General features: G+C 61.1%; 1 protein-coding gene across 9 annotated transcripts in view; it reads right to left on the bottom strand.

The window, feature by feature from the left end:
- Positions 1-21,146, bottom strand: part of TNRC18 (trinucleotide repeat containing 18) — a 60,972-nt gene that overhangs the window by 37,008 nt on the left and 2,818 nt on the right. For 6 of the 9 annotated variants that reach the window (XM_068908947.1, XM_068908952.1, XM_068908949.1 and 3 more), the window contains exons 1-3: positions 19,888-21,018; positions 3,969-4,094; positions 1,564-3,363 (exon numbers count right to left, since the gene is read on the bottom strand). In XM_068908947.1, coding sequence (XP_068765048.1) covers positions 1,564-3,363; positions 3,969-4,094; positions 19,888-20,092 — 2,131 coding nt within the window. In that variant the 5' untranslated portion in view covers positions 20,093-21,018. Of the gene's footprint in view, positions 1-1,563; positions 3,364-3,968; positions 4,095-13,631; positions 13,783-14,887; positions 15,126-19,887; positions 21,019-21,146 lie in introns of those variants that run through there. The other 3 variants (XM_068908954.1, XM_068908955.1, XM_068908956.1) reach the window with 3 other exon arrangements.

The following is a 21,146-nucleotide window of genomic DNA, read 5'->3' as shown; positions in this document are numbered from 1 at the left end:
AACTGGGGAGCGTCTTAGGAACCAGCCGAGATGCAGATGGACGCGACCTCCGCTCCTGCACTGTCTCAGCACTTATTTGCAGGTACCATCGTCCCGCAAGGACGGGTGGGAGCTGCACTTGGACCCTCCGGGGTTGGATGCTCCAGAGGGGACCAACGAGGCATCAGCGGTGCCTGCTGGCAGGCACCGACAGCGGGGAAGAGACCTCTTTCATGGAGAATATATTCTCTCCCACCACAGCAGGCTCAGCAAGCCGTGGGAGACAAGTCAGCCCTGCCCTGACTTCACTGGAATTGGTTTTTAAATGGATTTAGTTCAACTAGTGCAAAGCTTTCCATGTATTCCCCAGCAGATGCTGCTACTGCTGCCTCAGAGCTTACTCTGGTTGAGCCTTTTAAATCAAAACCATTAGATTAAAATGACAGCACAAAGGCAGATTGGACTTTCTCTGTCACCCCCTTTGCTAATGGGGGTCAACCACGGCGATGGGGTGCCCTCGGAGGCCTGCGCTGCTTTCGCCTGCACACTTTCCTCGGAGATGCACAGCAGAGCGAGCGGGAGCAAGAGGGGGAAGCTACTCTTCTACTTTAAAAAAGCTTCCAGAGAAACAGGGATTATTTGGGGAGGGAGGGGGAAATACTTGTAAAAGAAAACATTTATCTGGGGCTTGTCAGAACTGATCCATCAGGTTTTGGTGGATGTTGCCCAGAGCAAGAGGAGGACTCCAGGCCCTCGCTTGGCACCTGTGTCCCCTTGGCACCGGTCCCCTTGGGTGTTTCACTGGCACCAACAACCATTTGCCTGCACCCAGGGACCCGCTCACATCAGAGGGACCCCTGTGTCCTCCCTGATGGAGAGAGCTGCATCTGGACAACACCAAGGAGCAGGCAAGAAGCAGGTTTGCAATTCCCACGCTTGAAGAGCAAAACCGGTCCGTGCCCTCGAGGACCTTCTGGGAGCCATCAACCTTATAAAACCAGGGCAGCCGAGAGCCCAGTGAGACTGCACTCAGCTCCTAGGCTCTGCAGGACCTAGGCTCTGCTCTCTCTTTCATAGGAGTCTCAGACAGAGGGATATAAACCGGAGGAGAAATATGGGATGCAGGCAGAAAGAACGGAGGCATGGGGAAAAGCGGGAGCTGGAAATTCGTTTCCCTTCTTCCTCCCTGCTTACCATGGGTGGCTGAGGTCCTTGGCCCAGCCAACAGCCTCAACCAGGATCCGTTTTGGCTTGACTAGCTTTGTAACGCTTTGGGGTTTGGTTCAGTGCAGTTGTAACCACTGGAACACGGCAGAGGCAAACTGCAGACAAGACTCACACCACTGCCTCTGCACTGGGGGCGGTAAAGCCACAACCGCAGCACGAGGACGCGAGGACCAGCCCTATCTCTTGCGTCGGGAGCCCTGCTTTGCCCTGTGGTTTGTCACATGCCCTTGGGCACGAGAGGCAACGGGGACTGAGGACACCCAACTCAGCTCATGCCACACAACCAGCTCAGAGTGGCCGCTCTACCTGGTGACCAGATCTGTGCAGAAAAGCCCAAAGAGAGACCTAGGGACTTACCTTTGATGCTGCTGAGAGACAGAGAGCGATCCCGGTCCGCCAGGCTAGGCCCCAGCTTGCTGCTGCTGCTGCTGTTGTCCTTCTGCCGGGCCACGGCCACGGCAATGCCAACAGGCAAGTGCCTCACCTCCACCTCGCCCTGGGAGCCAATGCTCTCGCGACCGAAGGATTTGGCACTCTCGGGTCTCTCGGGGTCCCTCTTCAGCTGCTTCGCTGGCTGCTGCGACAACAGCTGCTGGACTTTGGAGGTGCCCAGCTGTGAAGAGTCCAACTTCATGTTGCCCAGGCCACCAAAGGGGCTCTTCTTGCCACAGCTCTGCCGGGACGTGGTCTCCTTGGCAAAGCTGCCACTGTACTTGATGAGGCTCTGCATGGCCGACCCTTCACCATGGGAGGTGGGGTGGAGGACATCCGCAGTGCCCCGCGAGCCCACCACTGAGGACCGCGGCAAGCCACTGGGGTCAAGGTAGACCTTCTTGGCTTCCTCCTCTGCCCGGCTGACATGGTTGTGCTGCGCAGCCAGCACCGCCATCTGTGTGGTGGCAAAGTTGCCCATCTCAAAGGGCTTCCACTTCTGCTCAGGCGGCTTCAGCTGGCTGTGGTCCAGGTGCTGCCGGGAGGAGTCCAAAGTGCTATAGACCTTTGCTGCTTCTTTGGAGCTGGACCGTTGGAATCGGTCCCGGTCGCAGGGGCGATGCTCTGCCTCCGGATTCGGCTTCAGCAAGTCCTTAGAGGCCAGGAACTCCCTGCTCTCCGGAGAGCCCAGCCCCGGCCGGTTGAGAAACGGCTCCGAAGCGACCTGTCTCTTCAGCGCCATGGAGTTCGCCCTGATCACCGAGCCCTTCTCCCTCAGAGCCTCCATCCTTTTGGCATCGCTGTGGCAAGAAAAGTCCTGGGACAAGAGTGTGCGGGAGGTATCCGCGAGGCACCGCTCCGTGGGCGACTGCAGCACCCCCACCTTGCCAAGGTCCTTGTCCTTCGCCTTGGCGTCGCGAGCCTGCGAGGCGATTTGGATGGGCCCGGTCCTCTCATCGTAGGCTTCGACCGAAGGCACGAAGGTGGGGGCGATGACTTTGTGCTCCCTCCCCAGCTCCTTGGCCGGCGGGAAGATGGTGTACATGCTGGAATGGACGGGCTGCGGAGGGAATGTCGTGGCGGGTGTCATCTTCCCCGGCTGCGAGGGGTGTGGGGACGGGCAGCTGCAGGAGACGTGCAAAGCGCCCATGGAGGGCAGGAGCGGCTCGCCCCGCTTCAGCCGCTCTGCATGGGCGTGCGCGGAAGGCCTCATGTTCTCGTCGTGCCGAGCAGGGTCCTTGGCACAGCGGTCGGGCTCGGCGCCCAGGACCTTCAGCATGGGGTCCCCGCCGCCGTTGCAGTTACTGAGGGAAGAGCTCTGCAGTGGGTTCTTGGACTTTGGTTCCCCGCTGCCCCCACCCCGATTTGGCATGTGCTCAGCCAGGAACGGCGAGAGGCGCTCGCCGACCTTCACCGCCTTCTCCACTACGCTCGTTTTCCGCTCGCCATCAGGCTTGGTGTCCTGGGTGAGGTCGACCACGCTGCGGGGCCGGGGCTCCTCCTTCGGCTTGCCCTCCTTCTTGGTGAAGGGCAGGGAGAGGTCGCTCCGGCATGCTCGCTCCTTCCCGCCAGGGTCTTTCAGGCCTTCTTTCGAGCTCTTGTGCAGTTGCCCAAGGTCCTTCTCCCGCAGCAGAGTGCTCGGCGTGTGGTTGCCCGCAGTCCTCGAGAGGGGAGGCTGAGGGTGCAAAGCAGACTGGCCCGCGTGGCCAGACAGGTAGAACCCATCTGCAGAGCAAAAGCAAGCAAGATTACCATGGGCCTCCACCCGCCTCAGGAAAAACTGCATGGAGACAGGCAAGAGGTGGCAAACTGGGAGGGAACGGGTTTTTTGGATGTCTCAGCAGTGAAACGGAGCATGGTCAGGGAGGTCCAGGGCAGAGGAGACCAAGGCAGGCACGTCCAGGTGGGACGCAGGACAACCCCATCTCTGATGCACACTGAGCACTTTACTGCAGCAGCAAGCAGGGGCATCAAGGGGGAACCTGGCTGGCTCACTAAAACCCAGCCACATCCCAAACAGCAGAGGAAGAAAACTGGAGGACGAGGGCACTGCTAAGACCTTTTCCAGGTCCCCCCACCCCTCTTCAGGGCTGTCCTAGGAGCAGTACTCTTTAGGGAGTGGGGGCAGGTGTACATGCTGCATTTCAACCCAGCAGCATCCTCAGACCTCCCAGGAACCATCCCTGGACGCCAACCCCAAGGGGTTCCCGCTTTTCCCCTCGATGTCCCAGCAGCCGGCAGCTCCAAGCAGCCACGCGGTCTCCGGAAGAGACCACCCTGGGGTGGACGAGGGCCGGGGGCCGGGAGGCGGCGCGGGGGCCCGCACTGACCTTTCTGCGACTCGAAGAGGCTGTGCTGCCCCAGCTGGGCCAGGAGAGGACTGCCGGCGCTGGGGGGCTCCAGGTGGCTCAGGGGAATGTACGACGGGTACAGCCCGTTAGGCAGATGGGAGAAGCCTGCGGAGAGCCGGGAACAGAAGAGGGAAACATGTTTCAGCCGGAACCGGCACGCCGCGCTGGAACGAGCCCCGGGGGAGCGCAGACTGTTGTGGCTGGCGGTCCCCCGCGCGCCAGGAGCGGCGAGGACGTGGGCGGCGAGCGCGCCGCGCAGCATCGCTCGGGCCCCGGCTCGCCCCTTGCGCCCCCGCCGCGCCGGCTGCGGGTCCAGCTCGCTGCTTTCTGGGCCGAGCCGTAAATCTGTGGGTAAAAAGACTAAACAACGGGGCTGATAAGCTATTTTATCGCGGGCACAGCGCTCTGCAGGCGAGGGCGCTCCCCAGGACGCTTCCCGAGCAGCGGTAAGAGCCTCTTCCCAGCACAGCTTTGCCGACACAGCCCGGCCCAGCTCCAGCAGCCCAGCACCGCGGAGCAGCTTTCGGGCAAGCGCAAAAGCGTCGTCCAAAACAGCTTGCAAAAAGCAAGTTTAACGCATCCAAAAACAGCAGCTTATCCAGGAGGAGGTGAAACAAGAGGAGAAAACCTGCTGCCCACCCGCCAGCTGACACCAAAGCAGCGTGTCCCCAAGGCCCTGCTGCCAGCGGTCTGGCTTACGTCCAGGGCACCGGGGCCTCGTCTGGGAGCGAGCCCCCCAGCTACGTCCTCGTGCAAATAAACATCAGCAGCATTTTGTCAGTGAATATAATCATAATAATAACGGTAATAAAACCAGCTCTTGGCTACGGATAGCAATTCCTCTGCAACACTGCCACCAAATGGCACCCGGGCAATATTACAAACCCAAACACCGCGCTCGGCTCTGCAACATGCCCAGTGAGAATCAGCTTCCCAGTTTGTGTCATCGCTTAAAAACTGAGTAAAAGCCAGCAGGAGAGCGTGGAGGAACCAGGCAAGCCCTCTGCAACCCCTCTCCCTTCCGCCTTGCCCTCGGACCCCAATAATAGCAAAACTTCCCCAAATTCAACCACCTCGCTGAAAGCAACCAAGCAACAGCGAGTTTGTGGAGAGTCCAGCATCCAACTGGACCCATAAAAAAAACCACACCAAAACCCAGCAGGAGACAGAGAAGTTCAGTCCGCGACGCTGCACGTGGAGCACCATCTGCGAGAGCTAGTCAATATTTCACATTATTTAGACAGCCGGGATCTCTTCCGCGTACATATTTGCATCCCGGCACATGTGTTTCACCGACTCGGTGCTCCGCGCAGCTCCTGGCTCAATTCCACCGCCCGTCTGGCTCGGGGAGGGGTTCGCTTCCCGCGCGCGCCGCGCACAGCCGATCCCCGGCGGCAGTCACCTGCACGCGGACCCTCTTTGCAGCAGGACCGTGGGAGCTGTCATCTCCACAAAGTTCAAAGCGGAGCTCGTTTCCAGCGGGTGAGACTCACTATCTAATCTCGTGCACGGTGCTGCAAAGACGCCGGGCATGCCCGCACAGTCGCACCTCGCCTCTTTAGCCCCAAAACCTTCGCACGGGAGCGTTTGCTCCGTGGACGGCAAATACTTTTTCTCGTTCCAGGGCTGGAGCGAGCTGGGAAGCGTCCACAGACGGATTTACCCCGGCTTAGCTGTGAGCGGCTCCCCTCCGAAGCACCTTGGCCTTGGCCACGCCGCCTCCACCGCGCTGCTTTGCCGCAGCTGCTCTGGCAACAAGCCAGCGCCTGGAAACCAGGAGCGACACATTTCCCCGGGAACGGGAGTCCCTGCTTGTGCACAACGGCCCCAAGGGGACACGAAGCCACGTGCTGAGCCCTGGGAACAAGAGATGACCCAGCCCTGCTGTCCAGCACCAAGATGCCTGCACACAGCTTAAGCTACCAGTATCCACAATGATGTTCTGGGTACCAGTTACGTTCCTGGTCCTACTGGGGCAAATCCCCGTCTTCTGCGTCTTATCCTATGCAAGGACAACACACGCTGGAGAGGACAGAGCCGGGGGATGCAGCAGGCTGGCAGGATGCTCAGGGTGCACTGGAGAGGCTACTGAGCAGGTTTCCATCCACCCCTCTCCAATGCCACCAGATGAGCCCTGAAGCCACCCAGGACGGAGCTGGGGGCAGTCCTGCCCAGCGCCTCCAGCCGCCGAGGGGAAGGCGACCCACGGGAGCAGCGCTGCTCCGGAGGGAAGCATAAACCCAGCACGGGATCTCAAAGCGCATCCAAAGGAGCCTGCGCTCTGCTTTGCAGCTGGGGAAACTGAGGCACTGAGGCAGGTGCAAGGGCTTGCCCGTATCACCCAGCCGACCAGCAGCAAAAGCTGAACGAGAGCCCAGATCACCCAAACTCCAGCCTTGGGTTTACCCACGACACCCTTCTTCCCTGCTAAGCGCCCAGAGGGAGAAGCTGCCTGGGCAGCGCGTCCCAGGAGCCGGTGCTGGGGCAGGGAGGAGGGAAATAGGGGCAGAGCCTTGCTAGGGATGAACCCGGGATGTAAACCCAGCCCAAAAGCAACATGAGAGCATCCCTTCCTCCATACAGCCCCAGAGCTCACGGGATGGCGTAAGCCTCGCACGCAGCCCAAAACCTGCCGCCCTGCTCCCGCGAGCGGGCCCGGAGGGGGAACTGCTCCTTTACACGCTAAGTAGCTCCATTTGCAGGAGGCGGCCGCAGGCAAGTCGCTTCCTCCTTGGATCTGCGAGCCAGAAAGCGATGCCAAGGGGAGAAACTCTACCGCAGTGAGCAACGTACAGCTCACCCCAACCATGGGCTCCTGCCAGGGGAAAGGGAGGGGAAAGGGGGAAACCGCAACCACCTCCATCTGCCCGGGGTCAGAGCGTTTGCTGAACCAGCGCAAGATCCTTTTTTCCCAAGGACGCGCCGACAGGTCCCAGCAGGCTGAGCCACGCTCCTCGAGCCGGCTGCTCGCCCGGAGGCGGGCTGGCACCGAGGCGCCAGCGCCGGCAGCCGAGACCAGCTGCGTCCCCCCTTTCCCGACCGCGCCACGCCAAAAGCACGCGTCCGCCCGCCAAAAAGCATCGCCGGCACAAGCTTTGAGCGTGCTCCTTGCCTTCGTGGGCGCACGCGATCCAAAGCACCGCAGCTTCAGGGGACGCGGAGATGTCGCTCGCCCGCTAGCCCATCCTGGAGAGCCTCCAGGAAAGTCGGGGCGAAGCGACAGGGTCTTTCCGGCACCTGCTGCCTCGGCGTCCCCCGCCGTAAAACGTTACCTGCTTCACACGGGAGCGGGCGACTGGGACATAAAACACTTAAGGGCTGTTACTAGAGGAACTTGGCGGGTGCAGATGTGCCAGCCCGGCTGAAAACATCTTCATCGCCGCTCAGCTCTCCGAAACGGCAGCGGGGAGAGGCACGGCTGGGTGACTCACCGCCGAGAGGGGATGTGACCGCCGGGGAGTCGAGATAGCAGCAACCGCACAAACCGCACAGCAAACGTCTGGAGGCGGCTCCGGGAGAGGCGGAAGGGAAACGGGCCACACGTGCTCAGCCCGGCCGCGGCTTGCCCGAAACTCCCGCGGAGGAGAAAGCCGCCAGCAAACATTGCCCCGCGCGTGCGGGGAACAGGCGGTGAAGGCGGATGGCGGGTGCCCGTGCACCGCTTTCCAAACCACCCGGCAGCATCAGCATCCCGGCTGCATTCGCCTCTGCTCGCGTCCAGCGATGGCTCCCCGGTCCCTGCTGTCCCCCTGCAAGGAGTCAGGCAGCGGGACGCGGCGTCCCGGGCGGGCAGGCGGCCACGCGCAAAGCCGGCCGCATGGCGCACGCCGATGAGCAGCCCCGTGCACGAGCCTCTGCACCGCAGCCCCGTCACCGGAAAACCTGCGGCCTCCAGCGCCGTGGAAGAGGTTAAGTAACTCTCCGCCGTTGGGGTTTCTGCCGCTTATGAAATATTACCAACCGCCAGCATGTCCATCCGTCCCCATCCCCGCCTGGCTCGGGACGGATGGGCACGGCGAGGGGCAGCGCACGGAGCACCTCTGCGGCTCTCGAGGCGGTTTCAGGGGAAACAAAGGTGCGGGCTGGGGTTTGCTTCTGCTGGATGTTTTCAGCGCTGGGCGCCGGGGGAGGTCCGCAGCTCCGGCTGCAGCCGCGCTCTCTCCCGCCGCTCGGCCCGCCCTTGGCCCGCAGCACCGTCACCTCTTCCCCAGTCCGGCCCGGAGCGCCGCGCACGCTGCCAAATAGGACATCGGTCCAGGACACACACAGCTGGATAAACGCTTACGTCCGCTAAAGTCCCCTTTTCCTGGCGGAGGGAGGGGGGGGATCCAAGCACAGCGAGTACCCGGACGGACAGCCCTGCAGGGCTGCTCTGCCGCCCAGCGCAGCGGGCACCAGCGGCAGAGCCCGTCGATGCGTTGCTCCCGCGCCCGCTTACGGCTCCGGACAGCTGGGAGCCGGGCAGTGCTGACGCTGCAAATCTTTGCCACCTCCTCCCCTGTCTGCCAGGGCAGCTCCAGTGACACCCGAGGCACCGGAGCCGTTTTGACTCGGTGCCATACACGAGACAACAGCAACGCGAGCCCCCGAACACGGCCGCGTGAAACCCGAGCCCCCCCGAGCGGGATCAGGTGCACCTGAGCCACAGCGGCGGCGGCCGGTCCCCGTCCCCCCCGCTCCGGCCCCCGAGCTGCTCTCGCGGCGGCTGCAACTGCAAGGGGCCAGCGGCCCCCCCACCCCGAAACCTCACCCTGCCGCGTTCCCACCCCTTGCACGGGGCTGGCAGTTGCTTTCAGGCTTAATTTACAGCCTTGATGCTGGATGTCCCCTGCAGGCCTTCAATCTCATCCCCGGCACACAGAGAGCCGTATCAGCTTAACTCCCTGTTTAATCTCCTGCGGGCCCCGGAGACCTCTGAGACAGTCCCAGCAGACGTAAGCTGCGTTTTGGGGGGGGGGGTCCACTGTCACAGTCTTTGCTGTCTCAAATGTCCTTGCACTGTTTTCCCGTCGCTGCAAAACCACCACCTTAAAAGCCAAGGCAAGCCCTCAGCTCAGCACAGACCTCTATTGTTTCTTTTAATTTCATTTTATTACACGTGGGAATCTGTGTCCAGGCTGTTTTATTTTTAAGTGGCTCTTGCTCAATGTTTACTATCGCTCGCAGCCGCGTCGGCGCAGGCACACCAGGCACGCTCGCCGGGGAGCGGGGCTGCCCGGTTTCCGTGTGCCCTCCCGCAGCCTTTACCCCGGGCTGAAGGCCGTGCCGTGATTTTGCTGCTGTCCTACCCCTGCGGTGAATCACCGCTCACCCGACAGCCAAAACACACGGAAGGGCAGGGCACGTGCAGGAGAAGCGGGGGGATCCCGGGATCGACGGGGAAAAAACCATCCCTGTGCACCCGGACGCCCACCTTCTCCTCATCCAGGAGTGCGACCACGGCTGGGGGAACTGCAACCACCCCAACACCCCAGAGACATCGAGGAGGAGGACAAGGGAAGAAGTGGCCGCAAGCGCCCAGGGATCCTGTGTTTGCCTCCCAGGTCTGCCCTCGGCTTCCTGCAGACTCAGCGTGTGTCTCTGTTCCCCAGCTGCAAAACCCAACGGATCAAACGCAATCCAAGGTCCACCAGCACTTCGGGACTTGGGGCCACAGGAGAAGGCCATGGCTGGGACACCCCGACAATTTCCTGCAAAGTCTCCCCAGCTCTCAGACAACTCCAGGAAACAGCCGGGCGCAGCGAGAAAGTCGCCCCAGGGGGACACGAATCCCCCTAGCAGAAGGCAGCTTTTCCACCTAGAGGTCACACGAAGCTCTAGAGGGGAGAGGATGGAAACCATCCCCTGGGACCCTTGAGACTCCCCCTACTCCTCGCGGCTTCCCCGACAGGTCTCCATCCTTCCCCCCAGCCGGGGCCGTTCGGACCTCGGTACACCAGGCATCGCCATGGAGAGTTTGCACAGCCTGAGACAAGAGCCCATCAGGTCCCATGCATCCCATTTTAATCCTGAATCTTGAAAACAGGCAAATCAGTCTCAATGCCCCCGTTTCACTGCTCACTGTTGGAGCAGAAGCATCTCCGCTGTGCCCCCAGTCCCAAACCCAGCTCATGTCTCTCCTTTTACGCTGGCATAAATAAATCTGACACCCCAACGGGTTTCTATCGAGACCTCGAGGCTCTCTTTGCACAACTGCAAAGTCTTCCTCAAATAGCAAGGAGAAAACTCATTGCACTCTTCAGCTCCAGATGCAGTGAGATGCTGTATGGAAGTTAGAAAAGAAATCTCATTGTCAGACTGTTCTTCAAAATCCCCAAGAACTCAGGACCTAGCTGCTAGATTTTAGTCCAGGCTTGCTCTTCTGATTTTCCAGGACGATGCCACAATGTCTTTGCACTGATCCAGCCTTCAGCGTGACTTTCTACGGTACCGAAACCCACTCTAACCCGTTCATCATTCTCTCTGCATAGGCGGCCAGGCTCATGCTAGCAGGCATTTCCAGGGGAATCAGAAAAAATAATCATAGCCATCTCCATCCGCTCTGTTCCCCAGCTCCCACTGCTCCCAGGAAACGCCCTGGGAGAGTGCATCAATTCAATTCTTTTCCTCCCCAACGCAAGCCAATTCTCAAAGTTTCGGGAGGACTTTGAGGGCACTGCCAAGCTAGCAGCCCAACTCACGCTGCAGAGAAGTTCTCCGTTTCGATTCACGTGGATCCTTTAACGACGGACCCTGCTGTGCATACCATGAAGGCAAGGCTTCAAAGGGAGAGCAGGACTTTGCAGATGCTCAAAGGGGCTACTAGGGCATAATTATAGAATTTAACCCTTACGAATGCAATACTTGTGGCTTCTTCTCCAGGCAACACCATTTTGCTGCTTAGCAGGAGCATGTGCATTGCAATTTGGCTTTCAGCTGGAAGAGGAGCGACAGAGCGATGAAGCACGTTATACTTGCAACTCGCTCTATGCTTTACATGCCTGAAAACAGCCCCGTAAGCGAACAGCGGTGGTCCAACCGTTTGGAAGCCCTGGCCTCCTCAGCATCACAGATGCACCCTAGGTCCTGCTAGCGTTCACGCCACTTATATGCTAGGTGACCAAAGCTCATCTCCCAAAGACAGAGCACTTGCTCGCGCAACACAAGCGTGAGGGCACCGCCCGCCAAGACAACCTGCACGTCGTCAGCCAGCAGTAGCTGAGCTCTCCAGTTCCCGATCTCTTCTCCAGCGTTTCCCCCCCAAAGCAACGCCTGCCATGCCCACTCCTCCAGCAGCCCGGCTCCACGGACGGGCGCCGTGCGGGCGCCAGCGAACGCGTTCGTTCCTGGTGCTTCCCCTCCTTCCTCAGCACGGAAATTTAGCCCACCCTGGGTTGCTGTTGTTGTTGGTTTTTTTTTTTTAAACTCACACAAAATCAGCACAAAGACGTAACACACACAAACAAGCCCCTGCTCCCTCCAGGACGCCTGGGCTCCCAGAGCCCTGCCTGTGCAATTAACCCAGCGACACCCACGCGCCGGCCCTGAGCTACCGTCCCCGCTCCTTCGGCCCGCTCCCTCGTTATAAAAGAGCTCGTTACTCTTGGCTGCCAGGGCCAGAAAGCTGCAGGCGCTCGGTGGGGGAGGTGATGGCGGGATGGCACGGGCGCCCGTCCCCACATCACCTGCACCAAGTGCCTGCCAGCAGCAATTAAGTCAGTCTTCAAAGCGAGATCCCAGCTTTCCCAGAGCCATTAGCCATGCCCTGGAGGGAACACGGTCTATTTTCAGCCACAATGACTTAAGACCAGGTCACCAGCAGGTTAAACGCGACTATGCCGCATTATCTCCCTTCCTTCCCATTGAGAAATTAAACGCTGCTGCGCGATGGGCAGGAGCGCGGGAACGCGGCGGCGCCGCGCACGCCGAAAGGTGAATGCCTCCTGCCCTCTCCTCCGGCCGGACGCGGCTGCGGCGGCGCGAGGAAGGCACGGGCTCCGGGAGAGGGCAACGGCCCCCAAAAACACCGCGGGGGCGGCAGCAAGGGCAGCGTTTCCCCCTGCCAGGCGCGGACCCCAAGGGGGTCGGAAGCTCTTGGTGCAAAACCGAAAACGGGCCAGAGGCACGGACCTGCCCTGCTCCGCCGCCGGTGTCCCGCATGGCCTCCGGGGACGGCGGGACATCCCGCCTCCGGGACGGCAGACGGGCAGCCCCGCTCCGGACGACCGACCGCAAAGGAGAGGGGACGTCGGTCCGCCGCCGCCGCACCCGGCGCGTAGGTGCGGCATCCGCGGGAACTGCACCCACCGCCGCCGAAACGAGCCTGGGCGAGCTCCAGCGCCGGGCCGGGGGGGAGGACGAGACCCCCCAGGCACGCGGGCGGACCGCCATGCCGTAAGCCTCTTTTCCTTAGGAAACAGCTCAAAAGCTCGGCCTGCTCCCAGCCCCTCTCAACGCCCCCCCGCACCGCTCAGCCCGGCCCCCGCGAGGCTCCTGCCCCCCCGGCGGCGGCCCCCGCCACCCTTCCCCTGCCCGAAAAGCGCGGAAGGGCGAAGCGGCGGCTCTCGGCCGTGCGGCCCCCCGGCCCCGACCGAGGGAGATAGACACAGAGGCAAATATGACGGCGGGATGCTTTAATTCCCGATAAATTATGCAAATCTGCCTTCAAATTTAAGCGCAGCCCTTGGGCTCTTGCCAAGCGGGCCCCCGCGTCCCAAGGCAGGGGCAGCCGAGACCGCCGCCACGCGCGGCCTGGCATGGATTTCCCCACGCGCACGCACGCGTATATGTATATTTATGTGCACACGGACGCCTCTATGTTTGCGCATCGACGAGGAAAGCCGCGGAGCAGCTGCGGGAGCGACGCAAGAGCAAGCGCGGCGCTGCTGCCCCCTCGCAGCCGGGCTCGGCGGGCCAGGGAAGGACGCGGAGCGCTCGCCTCCCGGACGAGGCCAAGGCGAGGTTCGAAGGAGGAAAGAAGAGAAAACTAACAACGGTCCAGGCTGGAAGCGGGGGGGGGGGGAGAGGAAAGCCTAAAACGCTTGCGCCACCCCGAACGTCACGCCGCTGAGGCCGAGGAGAGGGAGAGGCGTCCGCAGAACGGCTGCGGCGAGGGCTCATCCGACGAAAGCGGGAATTTCCGCTCCCCCAGCGGCGCCGAACGCGCGTTAAAAGCGGCGGAAGCATCGCCGCTCTGGGCCGCTAATCTCATTAGGGAGAAAGCGCCGCGGCAGCGCCGGCGGGCGCCCCGCGATGCTGCCCTGCCGCGGCTCACGCCATCGCCCCCGGACCGCGAGCGGCCCAGGGCAAGAGCCGCATCCCTTCCCAGCGCGTCGGCCATTGCAATTGCAAATTTTTTTTTTTTTGGGGGGGGGGTAATTAAAAGCAATTAAAGCAGATGTATTAAAAGCATATTCGAGCCATAGGGAATTCTGCTTAAAAGGAAGGGCGCGCTGCAAGGGAGCGGGGGCAGGAAGGGAAACGCAGGCGATACGTATCTAACCCCGCAAAATAGGAAAGGCTCTTTGCGCTCGGTAAGGCAGCCGGGTAAGATGGACGGCAGCCGGAGCGGCAAGAGCCTTCTCAGGAGCCGCCGGGACGCAGGTCTGCGGAGAAGGGCCAGACCGCCTCCAAACCCCCCCTCGGTCAGTCCTCTAAAAGCACCTTCTCTCTCGCCAGCAGACCACGCTGCTCCTTTCGTTTCTCCAGTCCCGCCAGGTTCGGCTCGCCGCCGGGATCCGGCCCCCTCCAAACGGCTCCTAAAATCTATTCCCGAGGTCACTTCGAATCTTTCGCCAACGCTCCCAAGGCCTGGCTAGACGGAAACAAAACCCAGCCTCCGTTACGGGCACCTTTCGCTTCCCATAAGCGTCAGCGGCAAGAGCCGGAGAGGAAAACCGGAGCGGGGTGCGCAGCCGACGGCGGAGGCGGGCGGCGCGGGGAGTTCCCGCGCCCCGGCCCCTGCGCGCGGCGGGATTTCGATCCTCGCGACGGTCGCCGTCCCCTCGGCCTCTAAGAGCCGGAGAGAAGGAAAAGACGAGCAAAGCGAACCAACGGCCAAGAGGGGCCGCGCTTTTCCCAGCCGGTGGGTGCACCGCGGCGCCCGCACCCACGGGCGCGCAGCCGCGCGCCGCCGCTGCGGAGCCAGAAACGCACGGCGAGAGGGAAATAAGGGGAAACAAGGAAACCCAGGAACGCCCCGTCGCCCTGCCGGGGAAAAGGGGGGCTACGGCGGGGACGAGCCACGCCGGAGCGTTCCCCCTGCCCCCAAACTTGCTTCGCTTTTTAAAGGGAGGGAGATGGCAAAGGCTGCTGTCAAGGGACCAAGCGCTGCCCCTCACCCCGGCCCCTGGGCTTTCCACCCCAGCACAGCGAGGGCTGGAAAATCCCCTGGGGGAAACGCCAGCACAAAGCCGCAGACCTGGTCCCGGCGGCATCCCGCGCGCGCTGCCCCCCGGCCGCCTTCCCGGGTCCGGGCAGCGGGACCCGCCGCCGCTGGCAGCCGCGGGGCCGGCAGCACAGAGCGCGCCCCGGTCCCCGGTCCCCGGCGATGCTCGGCCGCGTTGCCCAACCCAAACTGACGTCTCGCCGCCGGGGCACGGCGGCGTTCGTGCTAGCGCACGCCGGGCTGGCCCGGATTCCCTGCGCCGCCTCCCGCCCGCAGCTTCAACTGGACCAGTTCAGCAGAGGCCGAAGACTCCCGGCGCCTGGTTGGGACTGGTCGGATGCTCACCCGAGCTGGAGGACGTGCTCCGACATCCCCCCTTTCCGTCGCGGCCTGGACCACGCCGCGACGCGCCCACCTGGAAGGCGCCCCGGAACGAAGCGATCCGGTTAAAACATTCGTTTCCATATTCAGCTGGTGAAACGACAAGATTGAGGTTATTTACTATATAACTATAAACTAGTTTCGGCTTTACCTTGGGTTATCCTAGGAAGGAAATCTAGAATTTCCCTTACGAAAGCCCTGGCGCTGCAAACCGCATCTGAAGCGGGATGAATTCCCGGAGGTTTCCATTTCTCCGACAGCTGCTGCGCCGGGAAAGCGCAGGAGCCTCTTCCTAGCAGGACCGACGCGGGGGACCTTCCCGGCACCCCGCGCCACCCCGGGCCAGCGTTTCCTAGCACGGGCACGACGTCCAGGTCACGTTTCCTGTGGCGCACCAGCCATCAGGGCTGGGAGCGGGGACTGCAAGGAGGTCCAGGCCGAGGGGGCCCGGCTCGCGCGGGGAAGGGAGAAGAGCTGCTATGAACAACGCTAATAAAAGCACGTCTTTGGCAGCGCCGTAGAGCAGAGGCAGGGCCAGGCTCCTCCGCGCTCGGCTCCAGAAGGTATTGAAAGCCCGACCGTAGGCGAGGATCCCGCGGGACCTTGCTCCGAGCGAGCTCGCGTCACCGCGCTCGAGCCCGAGCCGCGCTCTCGGCCGCGGTTTTAGCCCGACGCCCCTGCCGTCGGCACCCGAAGGCGTCGAGAGCATCATCGCCGGGGCGGGCGGACGGTCCTTCCCACCGCTCCCGCTGGACGGAGGAGCTGCCCCGCGACCCCCACCACCGGGACCACCGCGGGGGAAACACCACCCTGCTACCGGGCACGAGGACACCCCTCTCCTGCCCTCCCAAAAACGCAGGAGAAACCCTTTCCTCCCCCCGTTTCGTTCCCATGGGTGCAAAAACGAAGGGACGGTTCCTGCTGCGGGGCGACGAGCCGGCCCCCGGCCGCAGCGGCATCGTTTCACGGCCGCTATCTCCTCGGCCCCCGGGGCTGCCCGGTGCGAACGGGGCAGGTCTCAGCGTAACATCCCCGGCCCAGCCGAGCGCCCGGATCTCCCCCTAGCCCTGCTGGCGGAAAAACACAGATCAGAAAGCGTCCGATTTCAGCGGGGCCCCCAGGGAGGGGAAACACCTCCCCAGGCAGGTCTCCAAGCCGTCCACATTCCTCCCGGTTTTTCACGGCCAGCCCCTGCCCCGGAGAGCCCCCGGCGCTCAGCCCCTCGCACCACCCCCTGGGCGGGCGAGCGGGGGGCGGGGGGGACACACACGATTTCAAGGGCCATTAAACACGACGATATTTTCCTTGCAACATATTGTAATTGCAAAAATAAAAAATAAAAAACACAAAAATAAAAAGGGAAAAAGCCACGTCGAAGCTCGAGGCTGACCGGCCAAATTGGCACGGCCGAATTCGCGAGCCCCCTGCTCCCCAGCCCGACCCGCGGGGCCCGGCGCGGTGCAGCACCGCGAGGCAGAAAACGCGCCGCGGTGCCACGGCACAGCCATCCCGGCATCGAGTATCAGCAAAGCGCTTCCAGCGTGGCTTGCAGCTGGGGCGAGCAAACGGGGCTTTGCTGGCAGCGGCGATTCCTCCTGCGCAAAATACGCAGCCTCAGCAGAAGCACAGTTTTGCCGTTAAAAGTATGTCGACAGTGGGATTTTGCTGGCACAGCCAAATCACGCCGGGGGAGAGGATTTCCCCCCCCCACACCCCTTACATTCCTACCTGGCCCAAACGTAGTGGAAAACTTCTCCCTGGGCATGTCAGGCCTGGAGCTAGACCCCAGGGGTGGAAGCACGGAGGGTTTCCACTCCGCTTGAAATCCCTGCGTTTGGGGGCGCGCGCTAGTGCGCCCGCAGGAAAACAAGCGAAAAAAATCTCTCCCCTCAGCCGACTGCTCTCGAGCACGATTTAACGCAAAATCAGCACGGTTTGCACAGGTTCGGCACTTTTTTCCTGGGTGCCGGGCAGCGTTTCTGAAGCACCTTCCAGTGGAAGAGGTCGGACGGGCTGCGCGTGCCGGCATGCGAACGCGGATGCGACTGGGTGGGCCCCCCACGAGCATCCCAGACACCCGGCCAAGAAAGAATAGCTCAGTGCACGAGGGAAAAGCAGTTCAGGTTTTATTATTGTTATTTTAAACTTTGGGAGTCTTTCTGGACGTGCACGGCTTTGCTCACACGCAGACCCGAGGCTGCCAGGGACACAGCCCGCCGCAGCCCTTCGTGGTTTTGTCCAAGGGAGCTTTTTTCACTCCCCAACCCCTCCTTTCCAAAACGCAAAAGCTGCCAAGCTTAACACGCCCATCGCCGGATTAAGCCGAGACCAGGACATTCATTTCACTTTTACCCCAAGGAGGTGCGGCAGGGACGAAAACAAAACTACCCCTCGGATTTTGCGCGCGGGGCTGCGGAGAAGAAAGAGCTGCTGCCTTAACGGACCGCGCCGCCCGACTGCATCGATCGCGGCCTCTTTTATGCAAAGGATCCTCGGTCTCCCGGCGAGCTCGGCCGCTGCCAGGGACGAAATTCCATTGCAAACAGTCACTTTCCTCCGGCGGGGAAGCGCCCCGGGGCCCCCGGCTCCCGTAACCCCCCGGCGCAGAGCCAGGGGCGGCCCCGAAGCGGGGCACCGGCTCGCCCGCCGCTCCGCGCCCTTCCAACAAAGGGCTCCGGTGCCCATCCCCGCGGCTGCCGGGACGCCGGAGCGGAGCGGAAATCCCCGGGAGAGGAGCCGACCGGCCGGCCGGGGGTGGCTGGCGCAGCAGCCCCCGCGCTGCGGCACGGCGCCCGGCCCGCTCCGACGCGCAAAGGCTACGGGAAAAATAAGAAACCCAGGCCGGCGATAACTGGATCCTCAAATATGGCAAATGGCGCTATTTTTACAGGGGCGTATTTATTTTAAGAGGAGGCTGGGACGGGTTCAACAGTCCCTTCCTTCAGCTTGGCGGTATTTAAAGGTTGGAACGGGCTCTATTTAAAGGCTTCGTCTCCTGCCCGTTTTTCTTAACCCCTTGCACAAGCCTTTGCTTTCCACCCCTCAAAGCAAAACACCAAAAAAAACAAACAAAACAAAAAACACACACACAAAAAAACCCCACCAGGAACAAACAACGCTGCAAATGCAAAGCTACAAAAGGCCCCTCCGTAGCAGGAAGCAATCATCATTTCAAACGATATTGTTAAAGCCGTAAAAAAAAAAAAAAAAAAAAAAAAAAATCCCTGCCCACCAACTGCCGTGGTATAATGCAAGTTTAAATTGTTAATTGTATGTATCTCTTTTAACGCAGTTTAGCCTGGCCGCAAATTACGGCGCCGTAGCGAAGCCGATCTCGCAGAGCGAGCTTTGCCAGCGAGCGTCCTGGGGAGCGGCGCGCGCGGGGAGGGCTTTGAGAAGGCTTCAGAAACGAGGTGGGGGGGAAGGCAATAAAAAATTAAAAATTTGGAGGGATGGCAAACGCACAGCCTGAGTCAGGGGCCGCATCCGAGGCTCGCTCCCACCCGGAGAGGCTGCGGCGCAGCAGGGAAAGCTCGGGAAGGGCAGCGAGGAGCAGCGGCTGCTCGCCGGCCGCGGACCAGCGCTCGCCGCCTCCCTCCCGGGCTGCCGACCTTCAGGGAAACGCCACCAAAAAGGAAAAAAAAAAAAAGAAACTTCAAAAAAAGAAAAAAATGCCAACCCCCCCCCAACAGACAACCCCCAAGAACCTCCACTAGATTTGACTTGAGATTGTCCAGACAAATTTTGGCAGAGATTGCGTTCTGCTTTTAGCAGGAGGTGGGGAGGAGGAAAAAAATAGAGGGAAAGAAAAAAAGGAAAAAAAAAGACAAAAGGGGAGAAAGAAAGGTGTTTGCCCATGTGCTTGGCTTCATGGCTTTTTGCTTTACACCTCTTCTTTTAGCACCTGGGAAATTGGCACTGCCACCTAGTCTAAAACTAATAAATCTTTTCCCTCGATTCGAGCTGCTTCCTTCTTCGCAGATGTTGGCAATCAGGTTTGCAAATTTCAAAGTCATTCATCCCGGGCAGCTGGGAGAAAAGCAGGTTTATTATTGCAAAACCTGTCACCCTCCCAACGCCTAAAGTAAACTCCGAGTCACCTCTCCACGCCCAGGGGAAAGAAAGGGGGAGAGGAAAAAAGGAGGGAAAGAAAAAAAAAGAAAGAAAGGAGAGGGAGAGCAAAAAAAAAAAAAAGAAACGGTCAGAAATCTGCGGCAGCCTCGCAGCGCGGCAGCTCGGGGCCAAGGGAGCTCGGGGTTTTTCATTTTGCAATTGCAGGGACGGGCTGCGCTGATGCCTTTCGCAGAGCCATTCCCGATTGCCTCTGCCTAGCCCAGCTCCCCGAGCCAGAGGTTTTTTTCGAACCGGGGCGGGGGGACGGGGACTAAAAAAAAAAAAAAAAAGTGATTTAAGCAAACAAACAAAAAGCTGACTAGGGGAAAAAAATTTTTTCAAACCACACATTTCTAAGCCTGCTTTTTTTTTTTTTTTTTGCATGCGCCGACAGCGAGGCAGTCATGGGGCTGCTCAAGGCTGGAGCACACCGAGAACGCAAAAATACAAGGAGGGAGCAGTCTAAACAGAGAAGTTTTGTCTGCAGATTTAAAAATAATAGTTACCGAGGGGGGGGGGGAAAAAGGAAAAAAGAAAACACACAACCCACCCACTCCCAGCACTTCTGCCTTCGAGACGGCAGGAAACGCGGCGAGGGCTAAACCGCCCGGGCAGGGACCCGCGCGTCCACCAAAGCGCCCAAACTTTCCCGTCGCGCCGCGGGGAGGGGGCTCCGCGCCCGGCCACCGCGCCCCGAGCAGCGGCAGCCCCCCGCTCGGCTATCCCGAAAACACACACACACACACACATTTATTCCTCTTCTCCTCGCGAGAAAGAGCATGCAATGAAGATAGGAAGCGAGCGGCGGGGCCGCTCCGACGGGGATTTTCCGCGGTGCCGCAGCCGGCGCGCAGCGAGCGGCGGTTTCTTTTTCCCACCTATTCCTGCCCCCTCCGTCCGGGGGGAGCCAAGCGAAGCGCAACAGCCAGTTCTGGATGGGGGGGGGGGGAAAGGCGCGGAAAACATCGAGGAAATTAATTTTTTTTTTTTTTTTAAGCGGGGAGGGGGCCGAAGCGTCGCCGGTCCGCGGAGCCTTACCCGGGTGCGAGTGGAGGCTGATGCCCGAGGCGAGGAACTTGCCCGGCGGCAGGGCGGCGGGCAGCCCGGCGGCCAGCGGCCCGGCGGCGGGGGCCAGGCGGCCGGCGGCGGGGGCCAGGCGGTGGCTCTCCATGGCCAGCGCGGAGAGCAGCGGAGGGGGGCCGTGCACCGAGCGGGGGGGCCCGAAATCTCGGCCATCCATCATCCACTCGCCGGCTTCGAGGAGTCCTCTCGGATCGCTGTCGGTGACCCCCCCCTCCTCCTCCTCCTCTTCTTCTCCTCCTCCACCACCCACCTCCCCCGTCCAAAAAATAAAAAATAAAAAATCAGATGTTTTTCAAAATTAAGGCGTCCAAGCGTCCCATGGCGCGGTGCAGGGAGCCGGCCCCGGCGCGGCGGTCTCGGCGCTGCCTGCAAGAGAGACGGGGCGGGGGTGAGCCGCGCTGCCGCCGGCTGCCCGCCGCCCCCGCCCCCGCGGCGGGAAGGCAGGGAACACTGGGGACAGCGCGATAACAACAACAAAAAAATAAAAATAATAATAATAATAATAGGGGTGCTAAATCGGCTAAGTGGGGCCGTCAGCCCGCCAAGCGCGGCGGGGAGCGACGCTGGGCGCCGGCCGCGCCGACGGCAGCGGCTGGGAGGCTGCGGCGGTATTTCTGACCCAGCTGCGGAGGGGGGGGGAAAAAATAACGTAGAGGGGGAAAATTTTTTTTTTTGTTTGTTTCCAGAGGGGTGTTTTAGTCCACTGCAAATAGCTTTCGCCTGGCAGCCGACTGCTGGCACAAGCGCCCCGCCGGGGGAAAGGGCTCGGCGGTAACTCTGCCTGCGCCGAAGCTGCGCTCTGCCCCGCTCTCGGCTCCGCTCCCGCTTTGCTCCGGCCGAAAACAAAATGTTTCACGGCGGGTTTTTTTTTCCTTCCCTCCTCCCCCGCTAGGAAAAAAAAGATATATATATATTTTATATATATACACTATATATACTTCCAGGCTGACAGGGATCTATCTGCCGGGCTTCGCCCCAGGAGAGAGCAGCGCTGCGGGCAAGGCAGCGCTTTTTCCCAGGCGCGGCGGGGCTGCGGGAGGGCGCGGAGCCCAGCGCGGCCGCGGCGCCCTGCCCGCTCCCATGGCCGCCGCCGCCGAAAAATAATAGTAAATAACGGGGGGGGGGGAGTGCGAAAAAGGAGAGGGGGGGAAAGAAAAAACAAACAAAAAAAAAACCCAGGAGGGAGAAAGGCACCCCACCGCTTCGCTTTTTTA

This window comes from Struthio camelus, chromosome 15 (genome assembly GCF_040807025.1).
Source record: "Struthio camelus isolate bStrCam1 chromosome 15, bStrCam1.hap1, whole genome shotgun sequence".
Classification (NCBI taxonomy): domain Eukaryota; kingdom Metazoa; phylum Chordata; class Aves; order Struthioniformes; family Struthionidae; genus Struthio; species Struthio camelus.
This window is presented reverse-complemented; position numbering and strand designations above follow the sequence as displayed.